Raw genomic sequence first — 15,118 nt, 5'->3', positions numbered from 1 at the left:
ATTGACTGTTCTGCCCTGGGGCCTGGAATTGCTGTCGGCAGACCTGCTTCTAGTGATAGACTCAAAGAGCTCAATCTATTTAGTTTAACAAAGAGAAGTTTAACAGGTGACCTGATCACAGTCTATAAAGTACCCCCATGGGGAACAAATATATAATGATGGTCTCTTCAATCTAGCAGAGAAAGATAAAACATGATCCAATTACCAGACATTGAAGTTAGACAAATTCAGACTGGAAATTAGGTGTACATTTTTAACTGAGAATAATTAGCAACTGGAACAATTCATAAGGGTTGTGGTGGATTCTCCATCACTGATCATTTTAAAATCAAAATGGGATGTTTTTCTAAATAATATGCTCTCTGAATTATTTTGGGGAAGTTTTATGCCCTGTATTATACAGGAGGTCAGATTAGGTGATCAACATGGTCCCTTCTAGCCTTAGAATCCATGAATCTGTGTGTCATTTCTACCTTCTAATTGCAGGGAAGGATCAATCTTAATAGTAATTTGCATTTACATACTTTCTTTGACTGAGCATCGTAAAGTGGTTTACAAAAGATAAATCCATTATCTAAATTTTGCAGATAGGGAAAGCTGACAGAGATTATACAATTTACCAAAGTCATGCACAGGGGAAGTGAGATTTTGGAATCAGACATAGCATCCCAACAGCCAAACCAGGATGCCAGCTGCTGGACAATCCTCCCTAACACCACTGTACCCTAGTTTCCATTACAAAAAAATTCCCACCCCAGTCACTGATGCCTGGATTGGACTCCCAGTCACTATGCAAGCTATACAGAAAAAGCAACCACCAAGAAGTCTCTTGTCCTGTGAAGGACAGCATGGAACAGGAAGAGCTCTTATGGGAAAGTTTCTCATTTCTGAAATACGTGGAGAGTGAAATGGACAATCACTTCTCTGCAATAAAAGTTTTGTCATGCTTCTTCTGAGACACTCTTTCCTATTGGAAAATGAATACTTTGGGTCATTCATGCATGGGAGGTAGCAAAATAAAGTAATTTTATTCCTTGTCTTTGAGGACTCTCACCCTGATCATTTAAGAATGTCAGCAGATTTTCAACCATTGTTCCAAATGAATAGGCATCCCGGGCATGTCCGTGGCTCTCAGGAAGAATTTTGAAATCTGCAGACTGAAAAAATAATCATAAAGCAGGAGCCTGCTATACAGTCTCCATGAGTCCCTACTCTCTCCTTACACCCTCTGGTTCTTTGTATAGTACCATTACTCCACTCAATGCATTACAAGTGGAATATTATGCAAAACTCAAAAGCCTCTCTAGAGCCTTAAAGAACTTACAGCCCAGACACACAAACAAGAACATCACAGTTAAACAGTGCCCCATGAGTTCATCCAGCAACTGTAAGCCAGAAGCTTTCTGCATTTCTATGGAAACCAATGTTAACCAGGGAGAGAACTCACTCTCTTCTAGTCTGTAAGCAGTCTGCATTACACTATAGACATGACAGTTGGTTAATAAGGGAAACACATGGACATTAAATGCAACAGCGCCACAAAACTATGTAGCTTTAAAAGGATCAACAACTTCTCAGCAAATGTTAGCGGAATGAAGCTTTAGGTTCTTTATAGTTTAAAGATGAGCATATTGTTTGCACCAAGTTTTACAAAATGAAATTGGTGAGTTTTAAAATACAAAGGTTCAAGATGATGATGACTTTCTTTTCTGAGTGCAGCTTACCAGCTTCTTAAATTTTGACTTTCTGCATAGCACAAAAATTGGCTTCAGTTTCAGAACTGGCATTTTCTAAATTCTTAGAATACATGTGACTGGATTGCTCTTGGGAGTATAACATTTACATAAACAACCACAACCTTCAAATGGCCACGAGTGGTGTTCAATAATCAGTTTCTATACATGCCCAGCAACCTTTTAAATACTTGAACTGGCCTGTTCTTCTGGCCAATTTTATCTTATAAAACTCGGTGCAAAAAAATTTGCTCAGCTTTAGAATAATTAAAAATACCAAAGTCTTATTTGGCCGATGTTGGTTCTGGAAGATTATTGGCCAGTCTTTTTATGGCTATTTAGCTGTGTGGTCCTCTGGCAATTTAACAGAAATAGTAAATAATATAGCAGGCCATTTACTTTAAGACTTCCTAAGAGAAACAGAACCAGTACCTAGCAAGAGTACAGAATGCTTTTTTGAAAACGGAAAATGCCTAACTTGGGATCTTCCTTGGAGATATGAACTAGTTCTGGAGCTATAAAATAAAGACATGTTCTATCACATTCCATGTAGATCCATCCCGATAAAGGAGAGGAGAGAAAAAAAAAAAAAAAAAGCATGAAAACAAAAGAATCTCTGGCAGATCTCTGAGCATTTGTTCATCCTACAACCGCCCTCCTCTGTAACTGTAACTCTGTAATCATCAACTGTGGATATTTATTGTTGGGGAAAATATTTTTGTATTTATTTATCAAGAGACAGATATAAGCAAATACTGTCATTTCACTATTTTAAAAATTAATTATGTAAGCGTATATGAAAAATTGCAAGTGTTCGGGTGGAAAAATTTTGGGCACGGTTGTTGTAAATATTAAGGCTGGGACACAAATGTAAAAAAAATATTCGCTGTTAGGGCTGTTGCTCTGTCATTAACTTATTCCGTTGAGTCATCTCCCCCTTTCACAATATACAAGTTATGGACAGTACAACACAATTCTGAAGTTATCTAGATGGACATATCCCTCCACATCTAAGCATGCTCTATTTTATATAAATCTAAAGAAATACATCATTTATAGATATATATGGGCTGAAACTGCTTTCTGCGCTTTTTTGCTTCAATATCGAAAACCAAAAAATCCTGCAGCAAAAACAGATTAACTTCTGATCAACCCAATGCTACTCACCCTCTCTTCAGGAGGGATGGCTGCCTGGTCTCGCACTGACTTGATACCACACAGGAACTAGAAAGAGGAAAGGAAAACTTCATGTTAAATGTTTTGAGCTAATCATTTATCGCTTGGTGAGTTGGCACCAAGCAGCAGTGGATGAAACCCAGCTTTTTTTGCCCTTTTTTTTTTTCCTTCTCCCTCTCTCGCCGCTCCTCTCTCTCTCCATGGCCAGTCAAGACTGGCTGAATGTACAACAGTGGGTTCCCCCCTTTCACATTCAGTATAGGATATGCCTCACTACCTTACCAACCTGGAGGGATAGCTCTGGGGTCTAAGCATCAAGGGTAAAACACCGAGATGCCCTGCAGCTGCTGAATCTTACTAGAGTCAATTCTGCCTTCAGTCTTAAAACCATATCCCCACATGCTGTACCTGGACCTCTGGATCTTTAATAATAGTGGGATTTTACTCCAATGCTCTTGGTCAAAATTTCACCTCTTGTAATGTTGTGCATCACACAAGGTACCAATTGCCTGGCCAGCCGTCCCTCTCCAGGAGGTGGTAAAACTGTTAGCGATGCTATGTGGGTACAATTTATGAAGAATTTGGGGATCCTTTGGAATGAAAGCCAGAATGTATTTGAGTAGTGTCTCACTGCAGCATTGACTCTGCACAGGATGCAGCTGAGTTCAAGACAGACATTTTCCTCCCTAATGTCCAATGGAGATGCCAGCAGGGAGAACCAAAGTGCCCTTTAAATGAGTGAGGATGTTAACCTGTTTTAATCTGGATTCAGCTTTTCTGCTTCAGGGAAAGAAAGTAAACTCTTTTACTAACCAGTAGCAGCAGTAGTAAAGAGGACAGACTTCAAGCTTGTTCCCACCTTCCCTCTCCCCAACCCTAACACCTCCTTGCAGCCACTTCTAGTCTCCTCGAATGACTAGTTGACTTTACCCACACATGGTCATTTATGGTAACTGTGTCCTTAGAGCAAGCATTCAGGCCACGGATCTGGGAAGCAGGCGGATACACTTTTAATATTAATTCTCAATTTAGGCAATTGGATACACTTTAAATTTGAGCAAAGCTCTCTAATGATGGATCCCCAACAAGCCAGAAATCCTTGTTCCAAGCATTGTGAGTGGGTTGTTTGGCTCTTACCTCTGGGGTGGCTTCATTAAGATTGCAAACTGTTTCCATTCCTCCTAGTTTCCAGTGCCCATCCTCACTTACAAATACAGATGATAAACAGACGTTGTTATGCGTTAGGTTTCCCTAAAATATAAAATAAACAATAGACCTGGGGATCGATGAAGGCATTAAATCCTTGTTAGCACTAATTAGGTGCCCTGATGATCTGAGAAAAAGCTGCTGAAAAGTACACAGATCAGCATTTATACTGCAGGTTCCTTAATGGTTTTTGTAGGCCAAACGGCACCTTTCACAAGGACTGAGGCTTTAAAGGAGGCCAAGTTTAACTATCACAGTCCTTTTACTCTAATTGCAAGTTACAAGAGGCCCTCCATATCTGAGCACAAAGACTTAAAGTTACACTGGCTTCAGATCTGGGATTTGCTAATTCAATCCTGAACACATGCCTAAAAAGCACTGCTAGACCCAGGGACAAAGTCTGATATCTTATGTACCACCAGGATGATAAACAAATATGTTATGCTGAGAATCCGTTTTCCAGCAGCATTTGTTCATAGCTCTGACAAGTCATGCGATCTCAGGCCATAAAGTCATGACATTTTCATAATTATCTTCCCTGTTCTGGCTCTTCAGATACATTTTATCATTATTCATTGCCTCAAAAACAGCTAGTGAGAATTCTTTGTACCGCCTAAAAGCAGTCTGGAACACCAGCTGCCAGATGGTATAAAGTACTATTCTCTATCAGTCTGAGATAGCTGCTAATGCCATGTCACAAGTGAAATAAAAAGCAGGCAGGGAACAAGAAACGTGAGATTTTAAGGTCCAATACCTCACAATCATCCATGTAAGCCCACTGATAAAGCCTTCCCTCTGCTCACATAAACCTGTTCCTGCTGGGAGCCCAAACCTTACACATTCACACCTGTTTCTGTTGAGAACTTACCCTTTCATGAAGGAAGATGAGAGCTAGCAATAAGTCATAGATCCCTGCACAGATCTCATCTGAGGACAGCATCTCCAGCGCCATCTCCAAAGGCTTTACACGCTCTGTAACCAGGTGAATCCCATCTGTTTCCACGGTACAAGAGAGGAAGCGCAAAAGGCAAGGATGGCGCAAGGTTTTCAGGTGCTTCAAAAATGACAAGGAGGAAACAAGTTGGTATATATCCCACATCCTTTATAGGCAGGGGGTTTAGTGGGGATTCATCACTTTGGCATCTCCTCACATGCAAGTGCTTAACCACACAACCTTAATGTCCTTTTAAGTGAGTTTTCTGGAGGGAATTATAAATTCCAATCCCACTCCCTACCAGAATGCCCACCAGCACACACTGCTCTTATTTTGATCACACTGTAGAATGTTTCTTGTCATATCAAAATCTTATAAAAAAATAAAACAAAACTTGTATTTGGGAGCTGTGAGAGTGTCCCTGTAATTAAGGAGATCTGCTAGAAGCAGGGATCATTACCCTTCAAACGTATTCTGAATTAACCTGTTTCTTCCTCTTCCCTCCCAAGGGGCTTTGAGGACATTCATGTACAGGAACTGATAGCTTGACTTTGATACTAGAAAAGGCAAAGAGAATTAGCAAGAAGCCTGTTATTCAGCAAGGCCACGTTCTCTACCTTGGCAGCTTTATTAACTGTGTCTTCATTCTCTGTTTTATACACAAAGACCGAGGCAAGCTTGCCATCTTGCAGTACAGCTGGGTAAATTGTGAGTCCAGTTGGTAAGGTGTACGGCGGCTCTTCCAGTGTGTAGCTCTTTAAAGCACTGTTCTCCGAGCCCATCACTTGCAGAATTAGGCCGTTGTGGAAGCTCTCTCGGTGTCAAATAGGCCTTAGGGTGAACAGAGGTTTTTCAGACAATTTAATTCCAACTGGCACCGTCCAATTTATTCTTCAGAACATTTTCTGAAAAGTGTGAAACAAAACATCAAAAAAACTCATCTTGTTGATGTACTTGAGTCAACAGTTCTCTCCCTGGAGTTTCAGTAGATAAAAATCTAAAACTCAGTCATTTATGTTGTAAAGGTAATAAAGGGCTTGGACAGCTCTAGAGATAAGAGACTTTAGCTGTGGAACAGGTAAAGCACAAACAGCTCAGTGCAAGCTATACCACAAGATACTGCTAATATGGCAATGTCTACACTTACCAAGGATTGATGCTGCTGCGATCGATGCAGTGGGGGTCGATTTAGCGGTCTAGCGAAGACCTGCTAAATCAATTGCAGAGCACTCTTTGGTCAACTCTGATACTCCACCAGAATGAGAAGATTAAGGTAAATTGATGGGAGAGTGTCTCCCATCGACACAGTGCGGCGTAGACACGGCAGTAAGATGACTTAAGCTATGTTGACTCCAGCTATGTTATTCACGTAGCTGGAGTAGCGTAACTTAGATCGACTTAGGCCTTGTCTACACTACTGGGGTATGTCTCAATCTCACTCTACAGGGTAATTCAGTTTCCATTCAATCTTTGGAGTCTCTGCCAAAAGGTGGCCCCCTGGTGATGGTGATCTGTCATGTGACTAACTGCCTATTGGATCTTCACCAAAGGCAACAACTGATATAGCTTTAAGTCACCTGACAGTCATGACTTTTGGTCCCCACCAATCTAAACCTGATTTTAAAAAATACAAAACAAAAAACCCCAAAACAAATCAGGAATCTCGAGGTGAGGGGCTCCTCTTTCCATCACCAAATCCCCTGAGCCAACTATCTCCCTAGATCTAAATATTTCATTAGGTAAAGCTACAATGAAAATTAAATGGAATTAGAAAGGTCTGCTACACCACCCTGCTGGTGCAGTACTGACAAATGAAGGAGTTCCTTAATCTCTTTGGTGTTTCCTTATATACTTGGTATATCAAGCAAAATTCACCTCCACTGCTGCTCAGCTGTAGCAGGTGCATCATCACAAAGTGTTGACAGAACGGCGGTCGCAGGAGACACCAGCACTGAAGGATTGATTGGACACAACTTTTAGTTTCTACCACCACCACCCCAATTCGCCTCTTTTTGTATTTGTAGCTTGCAATGACACGCCTTAGAACTGCATGTATTTTCCTCCTGAGTGCCTTCCCTCCATCTGGCTAATGTTGGCAGGCAGGCAAACCTAATCCTCCTCCCCCCACCACCATATTTATAGTGGAGATAAAGTTAACCTGAATTTTTGTTTTACTTCTTGCTTGTGAACCAGCTCCAGAAGATAACAGTGGAACACACGCAATATTCTTCTGGGGGGCAGAAGCCCTTTTAAAAGCATTGGTAGGATAGGCCTGTGCTCTATAATCAGTGTCGTGCTGGCAGGCTACCTCAGGCTATGAGCAAACCTTTCTCCATAATATACCCAAAACTTTGGCCTCTCTTAAATTATCAAAAACTAAAATATGTAGAAATGCAGGCTAAGGGAAGGGAAATCATGTCTCATCTTCAAGGGCATCTGCTCAGCACTGTGGGGATCAGAAAGGAATTCTTGCCCCACCCCATGTATATTATTTTGCACAGCTGGATGATTGCATTATGGTAGTTTTCGCCTTCCTCTGAAGCATGAGGCACAGACTATTGCTGAAAGCAATATACCACACTTCTTGACCTCTTGGCCTGATTTTTATAAGGCAAAGCTTCCATTCTGGCTTCTCTCTATTAGTCTGGATATGTTTTGGGAGATTTTTCGGTTATAGGTTCTTGGTTTTCTTCTCACTTATTGCTTCAATTAAAAATTAGTTATCTGGTTGCCTTGAAAAATATGGTGCATTACAGTCTAAATGTTTCATATTAAATGGATAAATTCTTATTAATTATGCAATAAACCAGTTGTGCAATCCATATAGTCAGTGTGAACTTTGGGAATGAATTTTTTTTTTTTTTTTTTTTTAAACAGATGTAACTAGGTATGAAAGTGTGTCATCCAAAGCTAGAAGCCCAGCAGGGGGCACCCACAATAGTGGGGTATGGATTTTATACAAATCTTACATAAACACTATCATCTTTTTATGCCTGGACAGCAATGGAGAGATGGCTGTTCTATAATTAACAGATAGTTAGAATCCTGCATATGCTTCCCAGTAGGATGTATCTATTTTAATAAAGGTCAGATGTGGGGACTGAACTGTTTGTCTCTCTTTGAAAACTGGAATGTAGTACAGCTTCTTATCTCTCTTCTCTGACACACAGCCCACCAGCTTGTAGCAACTAAATGGATGCAGGATGGCATGAAGGAGATGGACTGAAAGGCCACTTTATATGCAAAAAGGGGCCAAATTTCAGACCATGCTTATATCTGACATTAAAGAGAGTGAAACACTTTCTACAGAAACAGAAAAATTCACTTTCAAACAGGAAAGTACTTCTTTTAATGGGGGACTCAAGTAATTTAGGACACTTGTTTGTTACCTTCAGCAGATGGCTGGTAGTGTGTACATGCGCATGCACAGGAGAGCATGGGGACTGAGTCCATAGAATTCAAGAATGGTGCCTATAGAATAGCTCCTCAAATACCTAAACAGTCCTCAGTTAAACAACCTCACTGTCTAAAAGATCTCTTGCACACATTTCATGGGTCCAGACTTGTAGGTTTAATCCTGAGAAATTATGTTTTTACCTAAATTTGACATTTGAACATTAACATGTAACAAGCTGTGGTCATCTTGAATTGTGTTGGAATGTTTCATGTAACCCTCTATTGGGGGCTGGGGAATGGACAGATTTCTATTACTTAACCACAAATAATTTGAGCACACTGTCTTAATTGTCATCAGAGCTGCCAGTCTCAACATTAGCTTCAACTTGGGAGTGATATGTCCCTCCCTGGATCACCTGAATCACTTGGCATCCAGATCAACAATGGCCCTATTACTTTGGGATCTGATAGCTAAACAAGACTGCTACCATGTCAAATCATTACAGAGAGCTTATCAAAAATTGTTAATTTATTTGAAACAGTTTATTCAATCTGATAATGACTTGATTTTATTACCCTGACTGATTTTATATTAACCCACTTTGTTCCAATTGAATTTGCTTATATCTACTTTATTTTATGTTTTTGCTTAAGTAGTTGGGCCTAGATTTTTTTAAAGGTATTTAGTCATTGCTCCATTCAGCGTTTCAACACCTAACTGACCTAGGAGCCTAAGTCTCATTTTCAAAAGTAACTTTAGGCACTAAATCTCTTCCTAAGTGCTTAGGTCACTTTTGAAAGTGAGACTTAGGCTCCTAAATCAGTTAGGCATTAACATGTTAAGGGGACAAAAATATCTAGGCCTTAGTTAATAAAATAGATACAATTGGAAATCTGTGTGGTTTGGATTTTTTTATCCTCAAAGACATCAAGATTCTGGACCTGAGGGATAAATACAAGAGGCATCTCTGTGGCCCAGCTAGCGGTGGTCCACACAACTGCTCTATAGTCCTCTCGTAACTGGTGCCTGAACAAAAACACTGTTACCTTTTGAAGGACAGTTGATTACGTATTGATTATTTCTTTCAATAAGCAATGTTGGTTCCAGAACCACCTTGGAGGTCATGGGGTAGTGGATACCAGCTGATCATCCTAACGGCTGACCAATCCTCCACAAAAAGTCTATGCTCCCCACACGGCACAAATTTAAGATAACCTGTGTAATTCATGTGCGGCTTTGCCATTTAAGAGTAATGCAGACATTTCAAATTCATGCTGATAATACCCCGCACTTCAACACAAAAGAGGCAGATAAACACATTTCTTTCTCCAGGACTGTCAAAGGAGCATCTTTTACAAGCACTAAAGAAATTTATTTTTGTTTGAGTCCTTCATAACTAAAAACCTGCAGCTAGCAAGCTGTGTGTTCATCCTTTAGCTGCAAAGCCAGAACCACTGAGTACCCTTAACTTTCTACCTTTGTGGTAGAAGGGGATTGCCCAGTGAATCCAGCTTCTTGAAATTCTTGCTTTTGGACAGATCTCATTTTATTACATGTCCCTCCAGCCAATTGTCTCCTGGCAGCTGACACAATAGGCTGCATGTACTTCATGTCACTGCCACCAGAGTCAGGAGAGCTCTTCTCTCACCTGACTAAACACCAAGCTCACTTCATGGACTTAGACAAAAATGCTTGGCATGGAGTTTTAGGAAAAAAGTCATATGTGTAAACATCAGCTCCCTTCATCCAAGCAAAAAGCACTTTTGAGACTAAGCATAGTAGGGGATGAATGCGTGGAAAAAAACAGGATATTTCATATCTTGGTTTCACCGATCAGTTCACCCTAGAAAGAGACGACCATCTTCAACAAATCAATTCAAACAAAAAATAGTGACACAGAACATCATCACCTTTCATGCAAGGAATTCCAAACATATAATTGCCCCATGGAACATTCTCTCGCACCCCAAGATAGAGATACTGAAACAGAAGCTAACCAACCTTTTTCTGGTGAAGGTCCCCATCCCCCTTTGATGGATTGGGTGCCCGTTCACACTGCGTTACCCATATCATATCCTGGCACAACTACAACCTCTCCATTTTCCTCTGCCCATTCACTCATTCTGGCTCTTTTCCATCTTTTTTCCTCCCCACCTTGTTTCCCCTTTTTTCCATTTTCTTGCTCCCTATTCCCTGCTTGCTTCTCGCCTTTCCCTTTTCACCAGAAGGCTGTATAATCCTTGGGATTGAGGGTTGATTTGTAGATCCATGGAGGTGGGCATCATGCCCTCTTGTGGTGGAGCCAAGTAAAGAGTAGGCTGCTGCCTGAGTCTGTAGCCCTCTACATATGAACTACCACCACAATCAAAGATGCATTCAGTGTTGCCTTGGGAGCAGATGAGTAAGGCGTCATGCAACTTTATCTCCACTCATCCAACATTATGCAGCTTTCCATTCATCCCGTCCTCCACCCTGCAACTTCTTAAACTAGTCTGATGCCCTGCCCAGGCTAGTGCAGTGTTTCCCAACAGCAATCATCCCAGTGCCTCTTTTGGGTGTAGTGCACAGAGTGAATTTCTAAACTTATCACTCACTGCATGGGTCAAACTGCCATCCTGCAGTTTGCACAGACAGCTCATGAACAACCTTACAACCAAATATAGTATGTGAACAATGGAAAATGGCATCTTTTGGCAAGAAAGGAAATTTCCATTTCAGCCTTCCTTGAGGACAGCTGAAACTTTGGAGGTTGGGGATTGGAAAAGATATGTTTTAAAGTTATGGAAGGTACTTTGAAAGCATCCGGTCTGCCCATTACCCAGTTTCAAATTACAAATTATTTATTGACAAGTCACCCATAACAATTCCAGGGTACCGAGTGAATGTATACCCGGGAAGTATTGTTCCCCAGACTGGATTTTTGGTACCAGGGGATCAAATATCTGTGCTGCCGAGTTATAAATAACTTTAGTCATCCAGGGGCCTGGTAAAGTCAAGGGGAGTTGTATCACAGCCCAAGCATATTTGTCCCCACAAAGCACAAAACTCCCACAGGGTGACTGAACTGCAATGTCATATTTGCACTAGAAATAAACACCCATTGAAACCCCCTGACAAGAAATAAACATTCATTGAGATCTCCTGACAAAGTTGCTCAGACCCAGCAGGTGCCCTTGGGAAGGAGGTCAGGGCACCTGGCTCCCGTGATCTTGCCTCAGTGCCATCACAGGGACATGGGACGATATCCCACCCTGTGCCCCAAAGTCACCTGATAGACTCGTGGGCCCTGGCAAGCTGCCACTGGGATAGCCCAGGGAGAGATTAGTGACCTCTGGGGGCAGCCAGCCAGTGAGCTGCCAGGCAGAACCCTAGCCCTGAGCGAGGAAAGGATCTACCTCCTATCACACACCCGCTACCTCTCCCACCGATAACCCCTGCCTCTCCCCCACATTACCCCTCCTTAACCCTGCCCCCATTAACCCCACCTGCCCCACCGATAACCCCTGCCTCTCCCCCACATTACCCCTCCTTAACCCTGCCCCCATTAACCCCACCTGCCCCGATAACCCCTGCCTCTCCCCCACATTACCCCTCCTTAACCCTGCCCGCCCCTCACCCCATTTCCACTCCCCATTACCCTCTGCCTGCCCCATCAATAACGCCCCCATTCACCCACTCCCTAACCCTGCCCCCATTACCCCCTGCCACCAACGGCCCCCCTCCCCGGCCCCACTGGCCCCGTGGTGGGAGGGGACACGGAGCCCCCCTCACCTGCCTTGCCCGCTCCGCTGGGGGAGGGGTCGGGACTCGAGTTTCCACGCCGGCCTCAGCCCCGCCGACAGCCGCCGCCTCTCCCCACAGAGCCGCCGCCGCCGCCCGCCTCTCCGGCTTCCGGCCCCGCGCCGCACCATAGAGTCACTCTGCCGGCGGCAGGAACGCCTCCCGGACAGGCAGAGCGGCAGCGGCCATCTTGGGCCGGGGTAAGGCGGCGGAGGCACAGGGCGAAGTTGAGATGCGGTCGGAAGGGCGGAGCCCTGCCAGCGCCTGAGGCTGGAGGCGGCCATTTTGGATAGGGGCAGGGAGGCAGGCGGGGGCGAGGGGGAGGGGGTGTATGGCCGGCTTCAGGGCTGCACCCAGCTCCTGAGTGACGTAGGCAGCCCCGCTCCCCCGACCTCAGCATCCCCTCAGGGGTCGCTATGGTCACCGTGCGGGGAGACCGCAGTGCCTGCTGGCCATGAGCTGGAGGGGGCAGCAATGCCCTGCACCTCCCCCGGGGTGACGTGACGTCACCACCCCCCCCCCGCAATGTGGCTTCAAAGGCGGCGCCCCCACAGCAGCCCCTGCCCAGGGTCCTGGGGCACATCTGAGCCCCCCAGCACCAGCCACTCACAGCAGAGCTGAACCAGCGCTTTAGTGCCCAATGACCCCAGGGCGGGAATGGGCCCCACACTCTGCAGGGGTGGGCAGTCCTGATGAGAGAAATTTGTACATCATGTTCACTGGGCCCCACCACCTCCCGTTTCACCCCATTTACACAGACATTAGTGGAGGAACTGACCTCAGGCCCCCAGGACGAGAGTCCGCTCTCGTCAGCCTTGGGTGCAGGAGAGCAGTTTGGTGGTCCAACAACAGATGTCATGGCAACAAATTTGTTTGACATCATGATCAGGACGTGAATTTTGCATCCATTGTTCCACCTCTGGGGCGGCCTCACATGAGCAAATGGTGTCACCTGAATCCTCATTAAAGAGGAGAGCAGCCTCCAGGCATAGCAGAAAACTGTTGGCCTGTAGCACTGCTGTGCTGTTTTGAGTCAGGTTTTGTAGAAGTCCACCTAAAATCTGTCTGGGCCTAGGCTTTCACATGCCCCATGAGATTTAACGTTGTTGTCTAACGTCTTCATTTCCAGAGGTTTTATAAGGGACATTCCATAGAGTCCAGCATATCTGTCTTCTGTCAGGAAGCTTTGAACTGTAGTGGCAAGGTCAGGGGGTTCCCTTTGGTTAACTGTAAAGTTTTATATAGTAAATCTGGTGTTCTATGAATTTACAAGTCCCCCATTACTATAGTATTTGAACATCTCTCTACCTTTAATGTTTATAATCGTCACAACCTGCCTGTGAGGCAGGGCAGTTCTATTATCTCTGTTCTGCAGATGGGAAACTGTGGTACAGAGTGACTAAGTGACTTGCCCAAGGTTACACATGAAGTCTGTGGTAGAGCAGGGAACTAAACCCAAGTCTCCCAAGTCTGAGGTTTATGTTCCAGACACTGTCCTTCATTCTTCTGGAAGGCTGAGATATGACTCCCTAGGAATTCTGATGATCAGTTGTGGACCAACTCCCTTACCCAGACATCTGAAAGGGTGTTAGCAGTGAGCACCATTCTACCTGCAAATGCAAAAAACAAACACCTACTAGAGGGGAATTGCCAAGGGAGGAAGGGGGCTGATCTGGCTTCAGTACAGTTGGTTGGAGGTGAAGGGAACGAGGATAGGAGAAGGCTGACAGTGGTTCCTAAAGCTCAGAAGAAGGCGGAGCCTTGAAAATGCAGGATACACAGATCAGCATAGAGCTACCGGTAGCAATAATGCAGATATCCACTTCCTTGCTGTTACACTCAAATGCAGAATCTGAACTCTCTCTGATCTTGTGACATATTATAGAATTCACCTCCACAGCTAATAAATAGCCAATTAAATATATACTAGGGCTGTTGATTAATCAGTTCACTCACGCAATTAACTCAAAAAATTCATCCTGATTAAAAAAATTAATCGTGATTAATCACAGTTAATTGCACTGTTAATAGAATATCAATTGAAATTAAATCTTTTTGGATGTTTCTACATTTTCAAATATATTGATTTCAATTACAACACAGAATACAAAGTATACAGTGCTCACTTTATATATTTATTACTGTAACCCTTCTGCCCATCAGAGTTAGCAACAACAAGGGCCGGGTTCAGTATCTAGGGGTTCCTTTTCAATAACACAGTGCAAAACCGGCTCAAGCCCCCACCCAGTGACCTGGGACAATTACATACCACCCCCCGGGGCGCCTCTAAGAGGCAGTATTTCCGCTCTCGCAAGTACAGAGTCTGAGTGCAGCAAAAGCCTTTTAATAAACGAGGGAAACCCCACAAACAGGATGCATAACACAAACCAAGAGCAAAAGACCCACCTCCAAGTAAGTTTGGCAGTGTCCTTTTCCCATCAGGGTCTTAAGTCCAGCAACCCAACAGTCACCCCACCCACGATTTCTGCCCTTGGTCAGTGCAGCCCCAGAGTTCAGAAGTTCATCTGCAGAGCTTACCTTCCAGCTTGAGTGGAAAGGCGGGGGAGGTAAAGGGGCACCTTACATGCTCCACTGCTCCGGTCGATGGCCAATTGCCATGCCTCTCTGTGGGGTTCTGCTGCAGTCTTTACCACCAGCCGCACCTCTCCGCCAGCCATCCTGCTATCCGCATCTCTCCACCAGCCATCCTACTAGCCACTCACCAACATGTCTTCAGGCCCATCCCTGCTTAACACAGCTCTCAGTAACTTCAGCTCTTTAGTGATGTCAGCTGTTAGTAGGGGAGCCTCAGTGCTGGCACACGCAGAACCACTAGCCCAAATTAGGTCTAATGCTTAGACCTAGGAATCAGTGATTTCAGCTCTGCAGCAC

General features: G+C 43.9%; 1 protein-coding gene across 4 annotated transcripts in view; it reads right to left on the bottom strand.

The window, feature by feature from the left end:
* Window positions 1–12,312, bottom strand: part of LOC113407540 (protein-associating with the carboxyl-terminal domain of ezrin-like) — a 30,511-nt gene extending 18,199 nt beyond the window's left edge. The window contains exons 1-6 of one of the 4 annotated variants that reach the window (XM_026656160.2): window positions 12,218–12,312; window positions 5,667–5,954; window positions 4,984–5,169; window positions 4,047–4,160; window positions 2,901–2,957; window positions 1,055–1,157 (exon numbers count right to left, since the gene is read on the bottom strand). In XM_026656160.2, coding sequence (XP_026511945.1) covers window positions 1,055–1,157; window positions 2,901–2,957; window positions 4,047–4,160; window positions 4,984–5,169; window positions 5,667–5,831 — 625 coding nt within the window. In that variant the 5' untranslated portion in view covers window positions 5,832–5,954; window positions 12,218–12,312. Of the gene's footprint in view, window positions 1–1,054; window positions 1,158–2,900; window positions 2,958–4,046; window positions 4,161–4,983; window positions 5,170–5,666; window positions 5,955–6,924; window positions 7,009–12,217 lie in introns of those variants that run through there. The other 3 variants (XM_026656164.2, XM_026656161.2, XM_026656163.2) reach the window with 3 other exon arrangements.
* Window positions 12,313–15,118: the final 2,806 nt, after the last annotated feature.

The sequence above is a fragment of the Terrapene carolina genome, unplaced genomic scaffold, assembly GCF_002925995.2.
Source record: "Terrapene carolina triunguis isolate 2854851 unplaced genomic scaffold, T_m_triunguis-2.0 Scaffold212, whole genome shotgun sequence".
Taxonomy (NCBI): Eukaryota; Metazoa; Chordata; order Testudines; family Emydidae; genus Terrapene; species Terrapene triunguis.
Note: the sequence above shows the minus strand (reverse complement) of the source record. Positions and strands in the feature narration are given on the sequence as shown.